The sequence below is a fragment of the Triturus cristatus genome, chromosome 4_1 (assembly GCF_964204655.1).
Source record: "Triturus cristatus chromosome 4_1, aTriCri1.1, whole genome shotgun sequence".
Classification (NCBI taxonomy): domain Eukaryota; kingdom Metazoa; phylum Chordata; class Amphibia; order Caudata; family Salamandridae; genus Triturus; species Triturus cristatus.
In genome coordinates this window covers 1,062,564,025-1,062,582,926 of record NC_140585.1, presented here as the reverse complement: position 1 = coordinate 1,062,582,926, position 18,902 = coordinate 1,062,564,025, and the positions used below count along the sequence as shown (strand labels likewise).

The window sequence follows — 18,902 nt, the reverse complement described above, 5'->3', positions numbered from 1 at the left end:
AAAGCAAGGTATATGCAAGCTCCCTTGGAAGAGAGAGATTGACATTTGGCCTTTGTCTTTGAATGCAAAGCAAATGGGATAAGATAAGAACATGGTTTAAAAGCCTGTTTACAGAAAGCAAGCTTGTGGAAGAATTCAGTAAAGAAGGTTTGGGCAACGGGGGGACAAAGTCAAGCTTGACAGCCTAAAGCAAATAAAGCGAACAAAATGAAATCCAGAAAATGTGAGTTACAAATCACAAAGCCAACGGTAAGCAACCGGGCAGTTCATTCCTAGGTCAGCTTTCTGAATGTCCCCGAAATGTCTTTAGAAAACCTGACGGCTGTTCTGTCTGGTAGGCTGTGACCTAAAATTAGTGCTTTGAATTGTATTACCTTGATTAATGTAAACATTTTGGAGGTTAAACTGGCTTATTGCCTATTTCTGACTGTGCTATAGGTCAAGCGAGAACAATATATGGAGTGAAAGCTTTATTTAAAATACCGGATGGATGTATACACAACTCAGTCATTACATTAGTAGGTAAAGAACAAAATAGAAACTTAAACAAAAACTGATGTACAACTATTATTGCACTTCATTCTGGCAAACACAACTACCATGTCTTCGTCATGGAAGGATTTTCAATGGACAGTAATAAGATGCTTTTCAAAGTTCCAATCCAAGTCACAAGAAGCAATCAGAGAAGTTGAAAACCTGGAGAGTAATAAGGATATGCTTCTGGCTTTTGCTGAAATGAACACATTTTATGTTCAAATATTTTTATTAGTATTATTGAATGAGATCCCAGAAAAACAAGACAGCAATTGTAAGTGTCACAGCGCCCCACAAATAACCAAGATAATATTGACAACTGAAGTCAAACATCTCCACCTTACCAGGGAACACTCACATCAGTGGATTCTGTAAGGTAAGGCACCAAGTGGTAACTATGGGTTTACTCTAGGTGGGTAACCAACGTCTGTCAGTGATAACAAGCACAGATATTTGGGAAAGGTTAGTTCTCAGTACTCTGCCGAAAGGAGAGCTATGTAGAGGTGCCAGAGTTCCCTGTGAGAATTACCCTGAGCTTTTAAAACTGAGGTAGTTTCTCCATTTCTAACACATGCCATAAGCGGTGGAGCCATCTGAGGTGTGTTGGAAGCTGGTCGGTTTGCAGTGTGTGAGGATGTTCTGAAAGGCTGCTCCCAGCACCAGGCCTGTGTGTTGCCCCTTGCGTGATTTAAGTGGGAAGGTAAGCGCATTAGGGAGACCCAAGACAATGTATGCAGAAATTGAGGTAGTTGAGTATCAAGGTGAGTGACTATATCGTTCAGGACCCCGCCTCAGTATTCTGTGAGTTTAGGACATTCCCACAGCAAATGGACCAGTGTCCCAGGAGACCCATAATGTCCCCAGAAGTCAGCCATACATGTAGGATTGCCCTTGTGTAGCCGCAGCGGCATGAGATATCAATACGTACTATATTTGTGGCTGTCTTGGTGCTAGCCAGGTTATAGACTGTAGCACGCTCTGTAATATACCTCCTCCCACTCCTTTGTCATCAATGGCCTCCCCAATTCTAGTTCCCGGCATTTCTGCCCCCGAGTCTTAGACACCAAAGAAACGTTTTGCAATATACTGCATAGTACGGTAATAAAGGGTTTGTCAGTAGTTTTTGTGATGAACCATTTCTCAAATGCAGTAAGGGGCCGCTACGCTCCCAGGTGTACCGTGCAGTGCAATATCCAGTGCCGGACTTGTAGCCTCTCTGACTTCGGGAGTTTGTAGTCAGCTCGTAGTTGATCAGTTGGGAGGGGCCCTTCCTCATTGAAGAAGTGGCCAGCAGAGCGGCTGCCAATGCTCTGCCAGGGTTGAAACGCGACCTGATCAAGGCCAGGCTGGAAATCAGTATTGCTTACAACCGGTGTCAGCGGGGAAAGGAACGATGATAGGCCTTTGCGACTAGCAACATAGTCACACAATTGCAAGAGGGCTTTGGTGACTGGGGAGGACTAAAGGCCCTACGCTTATTGTGGGGGAGGCAAGAACAAGACTTTCCATAGAGGGTTCACTGCGACTGCTCAAATTTATGAACAGCCAGTGTTTCTTGGATTACTCCCTCTACCATTCCACCATATTGCGGAGTTGTGCTGCCTAGTAATATTGCTCAAGATGAGGGGTCCCTAGCACTCCTTCTATTGCAGGCCAGTAGCTCTGGTCTCAACTCATGCGTGGCCACCCCCCTGCCCATATATAGTGATGCAGCTCACCTTGTAGAGATTAGATCATGCCGGTGGGAGGTTCAATTGGGAGTGTCTGAAAGAGGAAGAGACTCCTCAAGAGAGCAGTTATCTTCACTGCTGCTATCCAGCTAAGCCATGAGAGACGATATAGCTTCCATTTCACAAGATCCCTCTTAATTTGCTGGAGGAGCGTTTGGTACTTAATGGTCGCAGTCCCTTTAATAGTCGGGGCTAATTGGATTTCCAAATATGGGATAGAGATGGGTTGCATTGGATCGGATAGCATCAAGCTGTCTCCAATTTCTGGATATTTATCTGAAATCCTACAGTTCGGCCAAAAGCTTCTGTCTCAGCAATGAAAGCTGGGAGAGCCTCACGAGGCTTGTCTTGAGCTACGATGACATCTTCGACGTAAAGGCTAATTGTATTTTTCTCACCACTAAAGGCGACTCCAGTAATGTGCGGATTGTCATGTACCTTTTGGGCAAAGGGCTCCATATCAAGAGCAAACAGCAGGGGTGAAAGTGGGCAACCCTGCATTGCTCCCCCGTGGATGGGAAATGGGCCCGAATTTTGACCGTTCATTCATACAGTCGCTCAGAGTTATGTTATGTTATGTTATGTTAAACAGGTTTTTGTATAGCGTGCGGCTACTCGAAAGAGTGTCCCGACGCTTTAAATTGCACGCTAATCGCAAAACACAACAGAAAAAATGAACAGAAACAGAAAGAGAAGAGACCTGATAGGACCTGAAACTAAGAAGTGAAAAGCCAAGTTTTAAGCCCCTTCCTAAAGGCCAACAGGTTGGTAGTGCTGCGCAGGGACACAGGCAATTTATTCCACAGCTGAGGCGCTAAAAATTTAAAGGAGCGGCCACCAATGCGAGCTCTCTTCACGCGGGGCACTACCGCAAAAAACAAGGCTTCAGACCTAAGCGATCTGGCAGGACGATAAAAAGACAGCCTTTTCTGAAGATATTTTGCTCCAGATGTGTGCAAGGCTTTGTGTGCCAGGGTGAGAGATTTAAAAACTATCCGCTTCCGGACAGGAAGCCAGTGCAGAGCCTCCAAAAGGCCCGAGGCTCTGGCACGGCGAGATAGTCCAAAAATAGCACGTGCTGCCGAATTCTGAACAACCTGTAATCGTTGAAGCAGGTATTCTGGCAGGCCGAGATAGAGAACGTTGGAATAGTCTATTCTCGAGCCTATCATCGCCTGCACCGTGATCTTCCTGTGTTCCTCCGATAACAAGGGAAGGAACTTGCGGAGCATCCGGAGTAAGCCAAAGCAGGTCCCTGTGAGACCGATTACCTGCGAGCGTAGTGCGAGGCCATTGTCGATCTTAATCCCAAGGTTTTTCGCTACCTGGGACGAACTTGCTGGTGGAAACATGTTCTCAGGCCACCACACTTTCCAATCCGGGTCCGAGCTGCACCCAAAGAAGAGGACCTCGGATTTATCCGAGTTGCACTTGAGGCTGTTATGATGGAACCACTGAAACACAGCCTCAAGACAACCCTGGATCCTACCTCCATCGAAGTCTGCACCCCTCTCACAGGTAAAAAGGAGCTGGGTGTCATCAGCGTAAGAGATGGTCTGGGCCCCGAAAGACTCCGCCAGGGCCGCCAGAGGGGTCATAGTTGCTTAGAATCCAGGTGCAGAACTGGGGCCCAAAACCAAAATGGACAAGTGTCGCCGCCAAATTTGGCCAGTGCACCCGGTCAAATGCCTTCTTGGTGTCTATGGCCCAAAACATGACTTCTCGCTTGGAGCATTTGGCTTGATCAAGCAAATACATAATCCTCTTGGTGTTATCACTACTTTGTCTATGGAGGACAAATCAAGCCTGATCAGGACCAATGAGCCCTGGCATAAGAGGGTTTAGGCACGCTGCCAGAATACTGGTAAATTATTAAAAATCCACTTTAATGAGGGATATTGGTCGATAAGACCCGCACTGTTTGCTATCCTTCCCAGGTTTAGGGATGACAGCAATACAGGCTTTCTTCATAGAGGGCGTGACTGAACTGGGTAGAGTTATTGCCTTTTAGAACAGGGCCAATACACCATCTGTTTGGAGTGATTTAAGGAGTTTCTGTCTGGCAACAGCAGAATTCACCTCCTCTATCCAATTGGACGGTCTAGCGAGTCAGCTTGGACTGCTGTCAGGCACGAAGTAAGGGCATCTCTAAGGTAAAGGCCTGTAACATCCTCAGGGAGGGATTGCTTTGAGTAGAGTTTCTCTTAGAAGTCGCAAAAGGTAGAAGTGATGAGGCAATCCCCTACGATCTCTGTGCCCTTCCATGTTAAAAGGGACTCCACACCAGCAGTGTGTCATTGTGACTGAAGCCGGTTGGCCAGTAGGCGCCTCCACGTGCTTCTTTACATAGAAAGAGTGACAAAGTCTAAGCAATGCATACTCGGCATCATCCAAGTATAGCTCCACCAACTATTTCCTTGCCGCCTTAACTGTCGCCAAACCCATAGGGCACCTGTATGTTTCTGTATACACTCCTAGCTCCTGTACCTGCTGGTGCAATTGCTCCCTCTTATCACGGGGTATTTTATTATCCGCTGCAGGGATCACAATGACCCCCTGACGGATGACAGCTTTCAGAGTCTCCCAGAAGAGAGCAATAGGAGTGTCTGCCATATCGTCAAAATAACTGGTGATTGCTTGGGTAATCTACTCAACCACTTTCGGTCTCTGAAGTAGGGTTTCCCCAAGTCTCCACGGTTGTTGTGTACGTTGCAGAGGTGGGACTGCTAGAGTGAGAGAAAGTGCTGCATGGTCGGAAAGAGAACAGAGTCCTATCTTTATTGCTGTGTGACGGGTCTGTAGCTCCCTTGTCCACAGGAAGTGATCAAGGCAAGCATAGGTCTTGTGGGCAGGGGAATAAAAGGTATAGTCCCGAGTCTGAGGGTGATGTTCTCTCCAGATGTCGCTCAATCCCGTCTCCTGTACCCAGCATAGTCCCTCCTAGGAAAAGGCAAAAGAACCCGTCTTCTGGACGCTGACGTACCCAGATCTCTATGGAACACAAGGTTCAGGTCCCCCTCTATCAGCACTACCTTACTTTGTGAGGACATGACCTCCACCACTGCCTGCCTGAGGAATTATTCTTGGCCATCATTAGGGGCATACATAGATCCCATGACAAAGGTCTGATCCCCTACACACATTTTGTAGGTCAACAGCCTTCCCCTAATCTCTGCCAGCTTAGTACCCACTTTCCTTCAGAAAGAGGGGAGACCAAGAGAGCCACTCCTGCCATTTTATTAGCTGCAGAAGGAATAAATTGCTGTGTAATGCCCGGGACCTCAGTCTGTGAAAGTCACCAGCAACCAGATGGGTCACCTGAGGGAGACACAAATCTGCACCTGGCTGTTCTAAGTATGATATGATTGTTCGGTGGTTGGTCGGATTTTTAAGCCCCTTCACATTAAGGGTAATAACTTTGAGTTTATAGCGTGATAGGGAAGATTTAAAACATCACCCAGGCTGTCATCCTTTCTAAGGATGTGTTAGACCTGGCACCATTGGCGTGGGTCTCCCATTTTTTTGCTGTTGCCTCATATGTTTTTGCTGGTTTGAGATGCTTTGGGCACTGTGCCACTGCTAATCAGTGCCACAGTGCAAGTGTTCCCTATTGTAAATTGATGTATGGATTAGTGACTCCATGATTGGATTATTTGATTTACTGGTCAGACCCTGGTACAGTGCACCATGGGTGCCCAGGGCTTCTAAATCAAATGCTGCTAGTGGGCTTGCAGTACTGGTTGTGCCACCCACCAAAGCAGCCTGTAAAGTGTGTCTCAGGCTTACCATCGCAGAGCCTATGTGCAGTCTGGTACTGCCATGTTGATTGGCCCAGAGCACCCACTTGCCAGTCCCTAAACCTTCCCTTCTCTTCATGTCAGACACCCCTAAGGTAGGCCCAAGGGCAGGGCGCATTGTAAATAAAAGGTAGGACATGCCCTGATGTGTGTAGCATGTCCTAATAGTGAATTACAGCCATTTTCGATTTTCACTATTGCAAGGCTACCTGTTCCCCATAGGTCAGAATGGGCACTTTGATTATAACACCTTATAATCCTAACTGACCCAGAGAACATGGTAGAAATTCGAGTTTAGTATGCCTGAACTCAGAATGATAAAATACATCTTTTAGTGAAGTTGGTTTTAACAGTCTGTGTTTGAAAATACCACTTTTAGAAAGTAGGTATTTTCTTGCCTAACTAGGTTGTGTATTCCTTGTCTGGAGTTTGAGTGACAGGGGCTGGGGTATTCCAGGAGACAGGGTGAGTCAGCACATGGATGAATAGAGACATCTGCATGTAGAGTGGTGGGAGGAGTTGCACCTGGGACCTGAATAGGGCTGTGCCTGCCTTCCACAATGCTGGCTCCACCTCCTGTGGTGCGTCTGATGTCCTTGACCCACACTGTCAAAGGAGAAAAGGAATCCTGTAAACAAAGTGCTTCAAAACTGACCAGAACTGATTTGGACTAGGCAAAGGCCTCTCTGCCTTCAGAGAACAAAGAGAAATGAGTATAAAGACTGGGGCCCAGACCCCAAGACTTTAGATCACTTCTGAGAAACAAGAAGAACCTTTGCTGAGGAGAGGAACCAGAGAGAGAGACTGCAGGAGGAGACTATCCCTATGCTGTGTGCTGTTTGAGGATTGGCCTGCAGTGGTTACCTGATTGCCAAAGAAAGGAGAAAGGACTTTGTGCTACTTTCATCAACTTGTAAGAAGATCTCCAAGGGCTTGAACTAGAGCTTGCCTCTTGCCTGAAGTCTCAGGGATACAAGACTTCACCAACCAGCTCCCCTGAGTTCCCTTGCTGGGAATCTGAAGTGCCTGCTGTTGAGCTGGGCCTTCTGAGAGACTGCGTGTCGCTGAGAGCTGGAAGCGTGACTCAAGACGAAGAAGCGTGTCGCTACCGCAGCAGTTGTCAAATCGCCGAGAAAGCATACCGCCGCTGCTGCTGTCGCCATCACCGAAGCGCCTCGTATCACCGGAGAAGAGTGTCAGTGTAGATGCCGTTGCATCACTGGAGAAGCGTGTCACTGCCGCAGCAGCTGTCGTTGCATCGCTGTGGAAGCGTGCCGCCGCTGCCGCCATCGCATCGCTGAAGCACCATGCATCACTCGGGAAGAGCGTTGCCGTCGCATCACCAAAGAAGCGTGCCACAGGGCCTTTCGCGGCTCAAGAAGATTCACCGAGTCGCCGCGCACGCATCACCCCTTCGTTGTCGCAACATCAAGAAGACGCCATTTTTGTTCATTGCACCGGGTCGTCATCGCATCGCGGCGTTGCTAGTCGCATTGCCACAGAAGCGCAGTAAGAAACCGAGGCATCACCTCCCCACGTGGTAAAGAACCGACGCTTCACCTCCTCTCCGGTAAGGAACAGATGCATCACCGTCCCCTACGCAGCAGTAGGGAACCGACACATCACCTCCCCCGAAGCAAGGAACCGACGCATCACCTTCCCTGCAACCCTTTTGTTTGTATAGCATTACGCATCCAAAGGTACATTGAATGTAAAGTGTCAAATTTACCATCTAAAGAGAACTAAGTTATTTCTACCATTCTAAAGTACAGTATAGTGGATTTTTGTCGTGTGTATTCTTGTGTTAAGCCTATATAAAGATACTTATTTTTTATAATACAACCTGTGGGGTCCATCTGTAGTATTGTCACTGTATTACTGTATGTGTTCACAAATGCTTTACACCCTGCCTCTAAGATAAGCCTGTCTGCTCGTGCCAAGCTACCAAGGGGGTGAGCAGGGGTTATTTTAGGAGTGTACACCCGTACCCTGACTAGACGGAAGGGCCCCTATTTGGTCAAAGGTACCTACCTCTGCCAACTAGAGACCCCCAAATCTAACAGAACTCTTCCATGTGGTCCCAGAAATGGTTATTTTTGTGGCAAACCCTATATTTAGACGTACCTATAATGTAGTGCTCCCTCCTAAAGTGTAAGTACTTTGCCCCCAAAACATAATAACCAACAAAAACAAGAACATAATAACTTAGTGGAAATGCCAGGCATGTCTGGCATTGTCCCATGGAATATTTGGGTGTAAGGTTCTGTAGCTCCTCGTACTTCTACCCCTTCAATGCCCCCCTGAACCCCACCCTGTCAGCCCCAGCCTGCCACAGTGCAGGAGCCTGAGCCTTATTCAGGTATACTCTTGTCTGTCTGAGTCTCCAGACACGACTCTAGCACAGGTCGCCTCCCAATGGCCACAGTCTCTGGGTCTGTACGAAGGCCTCCTCTGCCCCTTCCATTCTTGAGGAGTGGCCAATTTGTCACTCTCGGGTGGCTCTTCAATCTGTAACACCCTGCATGCCACTCACAGGAAGCAGAGCTGGTACAGCCTCCCCTCCCAGCAGAAAACAATGCGGAAGGGGTGCCCCCAAGAGTAAGTGACACCTTTGGCTTGAAGATGGGCGGTGACTGGTCTGAAGGTATGCCTCTTTTGTAGGGTGAGAGCAGATAGAACCTGATTGTGCACCAGTGTGTGTCCTCTGCACTGCAGGGGTTGAAAGTCTCTGACTTTACATAAAAGCTTTTTTTAAGCTAAAAATCTTGGACCCAGACCAAGATGTTGCCTGGGCGGTTGTTCTCCGGTCTTGGGAAGTTGATTCTGTGCACTCAGTTGAGCTTTATCTCCTTGTCAGGTGGAGCTTTCAGCCTATGGGTGAAGAGGGCCCTCATGCAGGTTTTGATGTCTTCTTCAGCATTGGTTGGGGCCCCCTTTATTCGTATATTGCTCCGTCTCGACCGGTTTTTATGGTCCTCGGCATGGGCCTGTAGATTGATATGCTGTTCCTGGAGTCTGAAGACTTCTTGCTAGAGCTGCTCAAGCTCTTCGCCCCTGCCAGACTCCTGGTCCTTCAGCATGGAGACCCTATCCCCCACCTCTGCCAGCTCATGGAGGATCTCTTTTAGAGCCTGCGAGAGGTCCTTTTTGACAGTTTGGAGATCGCCTGAGTGATGTGAACAAGGCCTCAGAAATTCATGGTATGCTAGGCCCTCATTGTCTCCCTCAGCGTGCTGTTCTGGGCAGGTGGGGTGGGGGAGTTTTGTCTCCGGTCTGACACCCAGTCGGCTTTGTCAGCATCTAGCTGAGAGGAGCATTCCTTCTTGGATCGGGCGGTGGCCATGTCTGACCTCGTACCCACGTCCCCCATCTGAAGGGAAGGTAGCAGTCATCACTCTCCCACAGGTCGCAACAGCGGGATTGGGGGTGCTCATCTATGCAGAGTTCCAAACGTGGGTGAGGCAAGTGCCTCATGTGCCAGTAGCATTGGTGGTACACTCCAGTTTTTGGTCAGGTTTGCATTGCATGTGCAACCCCCTAATTATCCGGTGCTACACTTATCCCCAGCTAGGGCGGCCCGCACCACTCTCACACCTACTCACAACTTCCTTCCATCCTCAGGCTGTGCCAAGTGAGGCCTCTCTTAGTGTCTCCCACCGAAGCCTGAACTTCCCTCCCTTGGCGGTCCGGACAGATTTTACAATGGTCACGCTGTGTAGATTATGCACTGGGCCAAGTATGTGAGCCTGTAGTATCTCAGGAGCAATGTGATACTCCAGCAGGGTCCCGAATTGAGGACTCCTGAGGGTTTTACTGCAAGGGCTTCTCTTTTATGTTCTCGCCCCAGGAAGGAAAGTCCGGTCCCCAGGGTGCAGCGGTCCCCGCAAACTCATGGGGCTCTCTGCCCAAGATGTGAAGGGTGGGACATCAGGCTCAGGGGGTTCCAGTGATGTGGGACACAACCAGCCATGTGTCGCTCAGGGTGCTAACCCTGAGATCAGAGGAGTGGCGCTCACCTGTGCAAGTGTTATTTGGGGATCTCATGCAGACTACACATCATTGGCCTGTATGAAGGAGGGTTGGTCCCAGGGGCCCAGTAGTCGCCCACAGGAGGTCTTTAAGTCAGTGTGTGGGGCCTCCAAGGCACCAAACGGCACGTCGCGCATGTGAGCTAAGGCTCCACGCTCACTTCCCCTCCCAGTGGTAGCAGGATCAAAATAGGATGCCCGTTCCAGGCTACTCTTCTGGGTCCCCACCTGCCAGGGGCCTTCGTGTGTAGGAGCTCAATAGCTGGGGGTCACGCTGGGCAGTCTCGGGATATCGAGTAGATCTGGGGCATCACTAACTGATGGTACTGGTCATGTTGCTGCCTTGGGTTGCTCACAAACTGTGTGCCTCTCTCTGGGCAATCTCCGTCAGGGCGCTGGGTCTGCCAAAAAACGCATCTTAGTGTGGCCGCGATCTGCTGTGGGAGGGTGGGGGTAGTACCTTTCTTCCCTGGCTGAGCTACCCCCACAGCACCGTAGGCACCACCATCTTGAAGGCCGATATCCAGAAGGTGTCACAGCCTGACGGGATACTGCGAGGGCCCAAGTGCAATCCATTTCATGGCTTCTCTAATCCTGACACCCTATGACCATCTTGGCCATTGCAGGCTGGACGCATTGCGGTTGGGTTTCGTGTGCACCGGGGGACACTTCTTCTGATTTGAATGTCTCCCCGAGTGTCCAAGAGGTCCTGCAGCTTAGGGAAGCACTCTGGGGCTCTGTGCGGTCTGCGGTGCAGGGAAGCAGCAAGAACTCAGTGCGGCGTGGACGGAGGGACGAGAAAGCGCGTCCTACCCATCCTCCATCTTGGCCAGGCCCCGTACATGTTTTAAAGAGGGTTAAAAGAACGTTGCTATTACAATTATGGTAAGAAATGTCCCTTCTGACAATTTCAGGGTCCTTTTATGAAATAGAAAATGTTATGAACAGAATGATTACAGCTTTCTATAAATGCATTACTATGGAATGGATAAGTATAGAGAAACCCAAAGAGCATATGTGGAGAAAAAAGAATGCAACAGTAAGCGGTATGGAATGCATAACTTAGTACATCAGACTAAAGCAGGACTTTTCCAATTCTACATCATCACTTTATGGCTCACAAGGGGTCACAGATGCACGGTGATCAGGAGTGGTATTTGGATTTCCAGAAAGTGAACCAACTTCCAGCCCCTGAAGAAGTTCAACCATTCAAAAGAAGTGAGATAGCTCTTTTAGATTCCTTAATAAATAAATATGGTGGCATTTAAGTTTGAACAGAATTTTTTAAAGATACATGACTGATATTCATTGCAGAAGACGAGAGACAAGTGTTCCTGAGAATAGTGTCATTTCAGGTCTAGATAATGAACTCGAAGTGGGAAAGGTATACTTGATTCTGCAGGCAACTAATTTGAAAGCTACAGTTAAGATGAGAAATACAGAAATATACATTTGGAGACTAACTGTGGGAGCCTGCAATGAATAAATGAATCATCGTGAAATAGAGAGAATTTCCTCAAGCACATATGAGGAGGTAGATGTAAATATCAAGAGAATGTAGTTCTCCGAGCAAGACTCTATAAAACTCTTCATTAGATGGTCGCTTTATACCCCATAATGAATCAGGGGTCATAATACAAACAACAACAAAAAACACTGAAAAAGTCTACATCATATGAAGAACTAGCATGGCAGATATTGAACCCAATCTCAATTCTAATCACATCCAATCAACAAAATCTACAAGAACGTAAGGACAGTAGAAATGTTCGAATGAGCACCACATACCACGAAAAGCACCTTCCCAATGTAAAGTCAAGTCTTCAGAAGACAATTCAAAAAGAGTTGCGCAATCCCTCATGATGTATGATGCTCTACATTTTTTCCCTCTAAAATTGCTTTAGTTAATTATAAAATGTATTTTTTACATTAGTTATTGTAATGTTTGTTTTCAGAAGCCCAAAAATATTCAATCTAGAAACCACTTTAAAAATTGGACAGCGACTAAAGATTAACATTTGAAAAAGAAAAAAAAGAGCATCACTTGCTCAAATCAGTGCATAAAAGAAGCAATGCTATATGGATGGGGATTATGTGAACAGTGAACAGCAATGCACATGAGAGACCGCAGGTATGTGGTACCATGCACAGTGTTTGCTTTCCATAGGCTGATCACTGGGGTCAAGTTGGCCCGTGACTCAAGGATCGCCGAATATTAGGAATCTTAAGCAACTGAACTTGGGGTACGCAAACTTAGATCTTGCGCACAACGGATGCCAACTACGAGCAATTTATACAACAGTAAAACATTAGCAGCTGGGGGGGGGGGGTTACTGAAGAATAGTACACAATCAGGACGGGAGGCCAAAGCGAGAATTTTATAGACCTGCTCAGACTAAATTCCCAATCTACTTATACAAAACACAAAAGTCTAAGGGCCTCTAGCAGGTCGACTACAGCTATGATGACTTAGGTCATCATAGCTGTAGTTGACCTGTTAGAGACACTTGGGGTTTACTGAAGACTCACAATAAACTGAAGACTCACAATAAACTGATTTAAACACTAATAATATTCACATGTTTTACAGTAACATTTTTCATTTGAAAGTAACTTCTTATAGTTGCTTAGTTTCATCAGTCTTTACCTATGAGCTGCGAGTAGAACTTCGGCATCCGAAGTAAAGAAAGGACGCCTGCTCCTGGAGCGGCGAGTGCTGCAATAAATATTGGTCCAAGAAATGATCGTGGGACAACACCAGGGAATACACGATGATCGTACTGAAAATAAAATAAAAAGGTCATATGGTTAGCTATAGAAATGCAGGTAGATAAGAAAATGACCAAAATCACAAATGAACACCCACGCCCATCATACAATTCTCGAAAGGACGCACAGCTTACCACAAGCTACCACTATTCCAAGATAGCTTTGTGCCACAAGGAACTCGTTTTACCAGTTGTAGACGTTTCTGATACTAATCTCTGCAGTCAAGTGTGTTTTTTGTGTGTTTAATTGAACCAGAGAATACAATGTCCAGATTGCTCTAGTCTGTTAAATAAAAGTCTAGGATTGGAAACAAAGTACCAGTGATTTGAAGCCATCCAGTATTTCCAAGTGTACCCATTGGAACCTGCCAACCATTCTCCTCGCATCAGCTTCAGGCTGAACTTTCCCACACCCTACCCACTGATTAGAAAGGATGATTTAACCATGGTTATATGATGCATAAACATCATTACCGTAAAAGTGTATAGCTAAGAAAAATTGTTTGTGCTCTCTCAGGTGCCACCCGCCTTGATTTAACAAATAGGTTTTCTTTTTGTGATTTCACCTTGTTGACATCCAGGCCATGATACAGTAGGTCATGGGTTGCTTGCAGGTTGAAGCTTTCCTCCACTTTCGTGAATGGGCAGATGATTAAATGAATAAAGGCCACAGCAATGAGCAGGAAGAGCAACCACCAGGGCTGCTGGCCCGCCGCACTCTTCTTAGCCATGCCGGACTGACATGTACCTGAAACAGACTGAAGGTCGAGAGAGTGAAAAAACAAAACAAATTTCAAGCAAACCATTTCATGCATTCACTCCAGTTTCTTTGTTGCGGACTAAATTAATATGAATCAGGTGTAAAGATTTGAGAGGGATGTGAATTCAGGCAGATGTTTGATTGGGTTAGTAGAATAGCTAGAGGAGATTAGATATTGTGAGTTTGCAGAGGTATAACTTTCAAAGAAGAAGTTGCGATCTTTGATATGAGTTGTGGGCAAATTGCAGACATATTTTAACAGATTAAGGCAAACATGCGTGTACCTTAGGCTGTGGTCAGAGAGCGGAGGAATGTAGGGCAGGAAAAGTAAGGGAAGGGTATTTGAGAAAAATAAAGCTGTAAGTAAAGCTCAGTATATCATCTCAGATTTGGCTTTAAAATCAAGCGAACAGTCTGCCCAGTGCTAGGCTACCACTAGAATTCCACTGTGGCAAGATCACCTGAGCAGCCCCAGGGTTGGAAGCTTAATGTCTTGTTAAAGTAATGACTTGACACATATAGTAGTGGTGGCTCACCAATAGAGGGCGCCAGGGTGATGCCACCACCTCTTTCGATACTTGCTACTTGTGCTCCAATGTTTACATGAAAACAAACCATCCTACAGATTGTTTGTTTTAATTTAAAGAGCTGCAACAACATATTAGCATCCAAGGTGCACACTGGTGTTGTGCATATGTGAGGTCTTTGGCTCTAACAGTCTAACCCCATGCATTCAATTTCCATAGCTAACATGCTTCACAAACCTCAGGCTGTTCAGCATGTCAGCTAATGGAGCTTTGGTGGGGTTTGTCTATCATACGCTCATTTGCCCTACCAGAAGGCAGTTTAGAGGAGGGTGGTAGTCCTCCAACCCTGTCCTTGCTTCTGATCAGGCAGAGGCTGGGGCACATGAATGAAAAAAATCGGAAGCTGAAGTGTCAGCTTCCAAGTCTTCAAAGCAGGAGGCGTGAATTCATGATTTTCAGGGCCGGACAAGCAGGGATTGCAGCTCGGAGTGCATTAGATAATTTAAGTTTCAATACTAGAATGTGTGGGTTTCTGAATGTGTGCATGCAAGTGTTTGATATATATATGTATGTTTAATGCAGGTGTGGTGCGTGTCTGACTGTATGCCTGTGAGTGGATTTGTAAATCTGTAGAGTCTCTGTTAACGGAAGAAAAATAAACATCATGCATTCGGTGCATTTTTTTCATTTTTAGACCAGCCCTGAAAATATTCACTTTGTAAATCATACAACAAACAACATGTAATTATGATCAAATGTCCTCACAATTAAAACAATTGAATTTCTTTAACATGTGGAAGCTTGATCATTATTAATATGTCGCGTTATAGCACTACACTGAGAAATACTTGTTAAAAGTGACAGTTTTTAAACTTGAACCATTAGCGAACAAAGAGGCAAGACAGTTGACATGCAAAGCCCTGAACATGGTCCAGATTATTATAGAGATTATAATAGTCTATTAAATCAAACGATAGGTTTTTGTACAGCTGGTATTCTGAACTCACATTTTTTAGTGTTCATATGTGATAGTGAAGAAAAACAGTTTGTGTGAAATAAAATATGTGCCTAAGATCACACAATTTAAGCGAGAAGCTGTGATTTATCCAGGTTTTTCGGTTTCAATATGTACAAATTAGCCACTAAATGGGTATATATATATTTTTTTTAATTATCACTTTCTTTCGCCCTTTTTGTGCATTTTTCTGCAGTTTTCATATAGTGCAAACCCGACCTGAAGGTATTGGAGTGTGTTGTGAGCACCAGTCACATCACACAAGGCCACTTAAAAGAGCAATACCGAGTAACCATATAATCTACTAAACCCTATCTAGTATCACCTCTTCTTTCTTCTCATAATACCAACACAAGCACATTGGTTTCAACCATGAGAGGATTCAACCAGTATTCACACTTTCTAATCCTGCATGGTGCCATGATAACCATATGGAAGATATAGACAAACCTATACTTAAGCCTCCAATGTTGGAATGGTTTAATAGAAAACAAGTTCTGCAGCAATGACCTGAATTCAATCCCAGGGGCAACATACAGTTTGCAAGGGGGCTTTTTTTTTCACCTCCAGCTGGGCTGAAGATAAAGGCTGAAGTTAAGATACCATCAGGCCACCTTTTTTAGGTCTCGCCTGAGCCAGCGCATTCGCTGCTCTGGCGAGACATTTAGAAAGTGGGCTTTTAAAAGTCCGACCGCACGCTTTTGCTGGCCTCAAGCTTGCGGTTACACAACGGCCATCTGGCTTTCCTCGGGCAACCATTACAGCGCGCCTCGCTCCGCCCCCCCCCCCCACCACAGAGCGCATCCCCGCGATCACTTTCACGGCCACGCAGCCAATGCTTGTTGTTTCTTACGAGTGTGTCACTTCACGAGCGGTTGAAAATTGACATTTCCTGCCTTTTAACCTACATCCATAATATTCTACGGTTACTTACTTTCGCACAAATACATATGAATTCCCATTCTAGTTACGTGTAATGCTTCACATTACTACACAACATTCCTTTAACTCCAGAACTATTGGCATTGCCTATGTCGGCTTTGTTCTTGAATAGCTAGACATCTTAACCAGCTGCCTTCCTACTCCGCACGAATTTGGATTCAGAATAGTGTGTGTGTGTCTTCATCAACAATGAACTGCATTGTGCGAGTATGAACCGAGCTCTAGTCTACTAACCCTACTATATTTGAATCCATTAAGTCATGGAGTAACGATGTAATGTGTCAGTCTTAAAGTTTAGATTTGCATTTCAATCACTACTTAGTCTAGAAATGGATCCATTTTGACTATGCGTATTTAAATATTAAAACATAAAAAACAGAATACTCGCGCTCTCTCTGTAGATATTGTTTTAATTCAGAGTGCTGAAAACGAAATCATTGAATACAATACATGTTTTTGGTGAGCAGTTTCTTATCTCACGATATATCCCTCTATAATAGAAACACTCTTTAAAGATGGCCGCCACTTTCAGTTAGTGATCTGAGGATTTGGACAATGGGGTTCTTTCATATTTCTTCTGTTTCCATAGCTGTAACCGTTGTACGTAGGCTGCTGTACAGACGCGCGGACTTTGAATCTGGGTTTATGACAACAAATCCAATCGCCTACGTCAATAAAGAATACTACTGAAGACACCTGGTGGCGAGAGATCAGCGACCGATTTTTGCATGTAAGTGGCGTCATTTTTTCACTATGTGGAATGGTACAATGTGGGTGACAGACCTTATTAACTTAATCTTTCAACACGTCGTAATTTGCAGTGTGCCGCCCTCCCATATCTCCTACAATGTCTCACTTCAGATCTTTAACGCCAGTCGAATGTCAACACTTTTAACGGTCTGGTGTAACATTGCCCTCATGTGCTGCCCCACTATACTCTTTCCACATTATACCATCGTAACAGGTCAAATGCATATTTAGCGTCACACTCCCAGAACTCCTGCACCGCCTGGATCACCTCTACTGACTTAAATGAGAGCGCACTTCCTGGACAACCATATGTACTCCCTCACTCCGTGTTCTTGTTTTGTTTGTTCCTGTTTACAGCCTATTCACACATCAGAGAGTTGTAACATCTCACTCACCCTTGCTATTTAATAAACCAGTGTGATCTGTAAGTTGTGGACTTTTGTTCGTTCATTTAATCCAGTTGGCCTAACACACAAGATGACAAAAGGAAGTGAGACACATGTCATAAATAATGTGTCTATCCAAAGGCCAGTGTAACATATCGACCCGGCTCAATAGGAATTCAGAGCAAAAGTATCTTCCTTTTATGACATGTGTCTTGCTTCCTTTTCCCAATGTTGGTAAGTTTTACGGTGCTAGTAATAAGTTGTTAGCACGCCTTAGACTACTACGACTGTATTCCAGTTATTCTATTGTTTTTGCAGTCTAGAATTCTGGATGAGTTTCGGATGAGCTTGCAACTCCAAATTGTAATGTCAATCTGGTAATATACAAGTAGGGTGGTTTGTGATTTATTGGCAATTGGTGACTGTGGCTCTATACTTCTGCCTTTCCCACATGGTTGTGGTTTGGCTTTCTTAATGGTAAATTTTCAGTGTATTCATTTAATGGAATTTTTTTTAAACAAACTTCCTTTGGTGTTCTTACTTAACTTCATTCGGTTTTTTGATGCGTGATATCTCTTGCGCTGTTATGCTCCCATTCATTAAAACATCATTTTGTAGTTGTGGTACCCGTTTATATATAGTTTCTTCGTTTTATTTTTGGATTTCTTTTCTTTGGATGCTCCCCTAAAGTGTATATCTGTCCTGATGATGACCTTAGAATAACAGATCGAAATGCCATCGACACCCACTGTTGTCATACAGTCATAAGGAAGCATTAACTGCCATCTTCTGTTCTTGTTATTTATTGGACTGTTTATTTGTTTTAAATTGTGTTCCCTTTTTGCCATTTGTTCTTTGTTTTACACAGTATATTATGTTATGAATTATGTTTTTTCTGTTATTATGTGAGCACCATGTTTTTGTAATTGTCTGTTTACATTTTGCTATTGCAGTAAAAAAAAAATATTGTAATAAGCTTCTGTGTTCTCTTTAAGTCTTTGTTTGCCTTAATTTTTTTCCCGTCTTTGACTAATTTATTTGTATTACTGATTGCAAATTTATTTTCCTTATATATTTTTCTCGAATCATCATTGTAGCTTTAATATTGTTTATTTACCCCAGGTTTGGTAAATAGGGTTATCCCGTTGTAATCTCCAACTTTCTAATAGTGGCATTTTCAGAATTGTGAATTAGAATCCGACTTCACAATTAAACAGGGTTTTAAATCACAATTCATTTCAGTGACACACCATATCTCTATCTGCTCCCAATGTTAACTTCTTAAATGTAATAAGGACACCCAGTTAGTCGATGCGAGCGAGAGGCTTTACAAAACTGAAAAACAACTTCAAGAGTTTTTCGTTGCCAGGACATGTAAAATTGAAACTTACATGTACTACATTTTAAATACAGTGCACCCTGCCCTCTGAGCCTTAAAGGTCTACTTCAGGGGTGACTTATAATTATTAACAAGCATTGGCATAGCCAATCGGTCTCGCCTTTGGACTCTTACAAGTATTTAGTAATGCAGTACAATATCCTTGGTGCAACAACATCAACTGTTGCATGGCTAAACACTTTTAAGGTCCCAAAGGCGAGACCTATTGGCTATGCCAATGCTTGTTTGAATAGGCTGACTGGAGGCCGCCTGGAACCTCACACTTA

The 18,902-nt window shown here is 45.0% G+C and overlaps 1 protein-coding gene across 1 annotated transcript in view; it reads right to left on the bottom strand.

Moving 5' to 3' along the window:
- The window catches only part of ALG12 (ALG12 alpha-1,6-mannosyltransferase), a 90,579-nt gene that overhangs the window by 66,222 nt on the left and 5,455 nt on the right, over window positions 1–18,902 (bottom strand). Inside the window, exons 2-3 of the mRNA XM_085654047.1 lie at window positions 13,424–13,615; window positions 12,737–12,869 (exon numbers count right to left, since the gene is read on the bottom strand). Of these exons, the coding sequence (XP_085510173.1) occupies window positions 12,737–12,869; window positions 13,424–13,588 (298 nt within the window). The 5' untranslated portion in view covers window positions 13,589–13,615. The remainder of the gene's footprint in view (window positions 1–12,736; window positions 12,870–13,423; window positions 13,616–18,902) is intronic.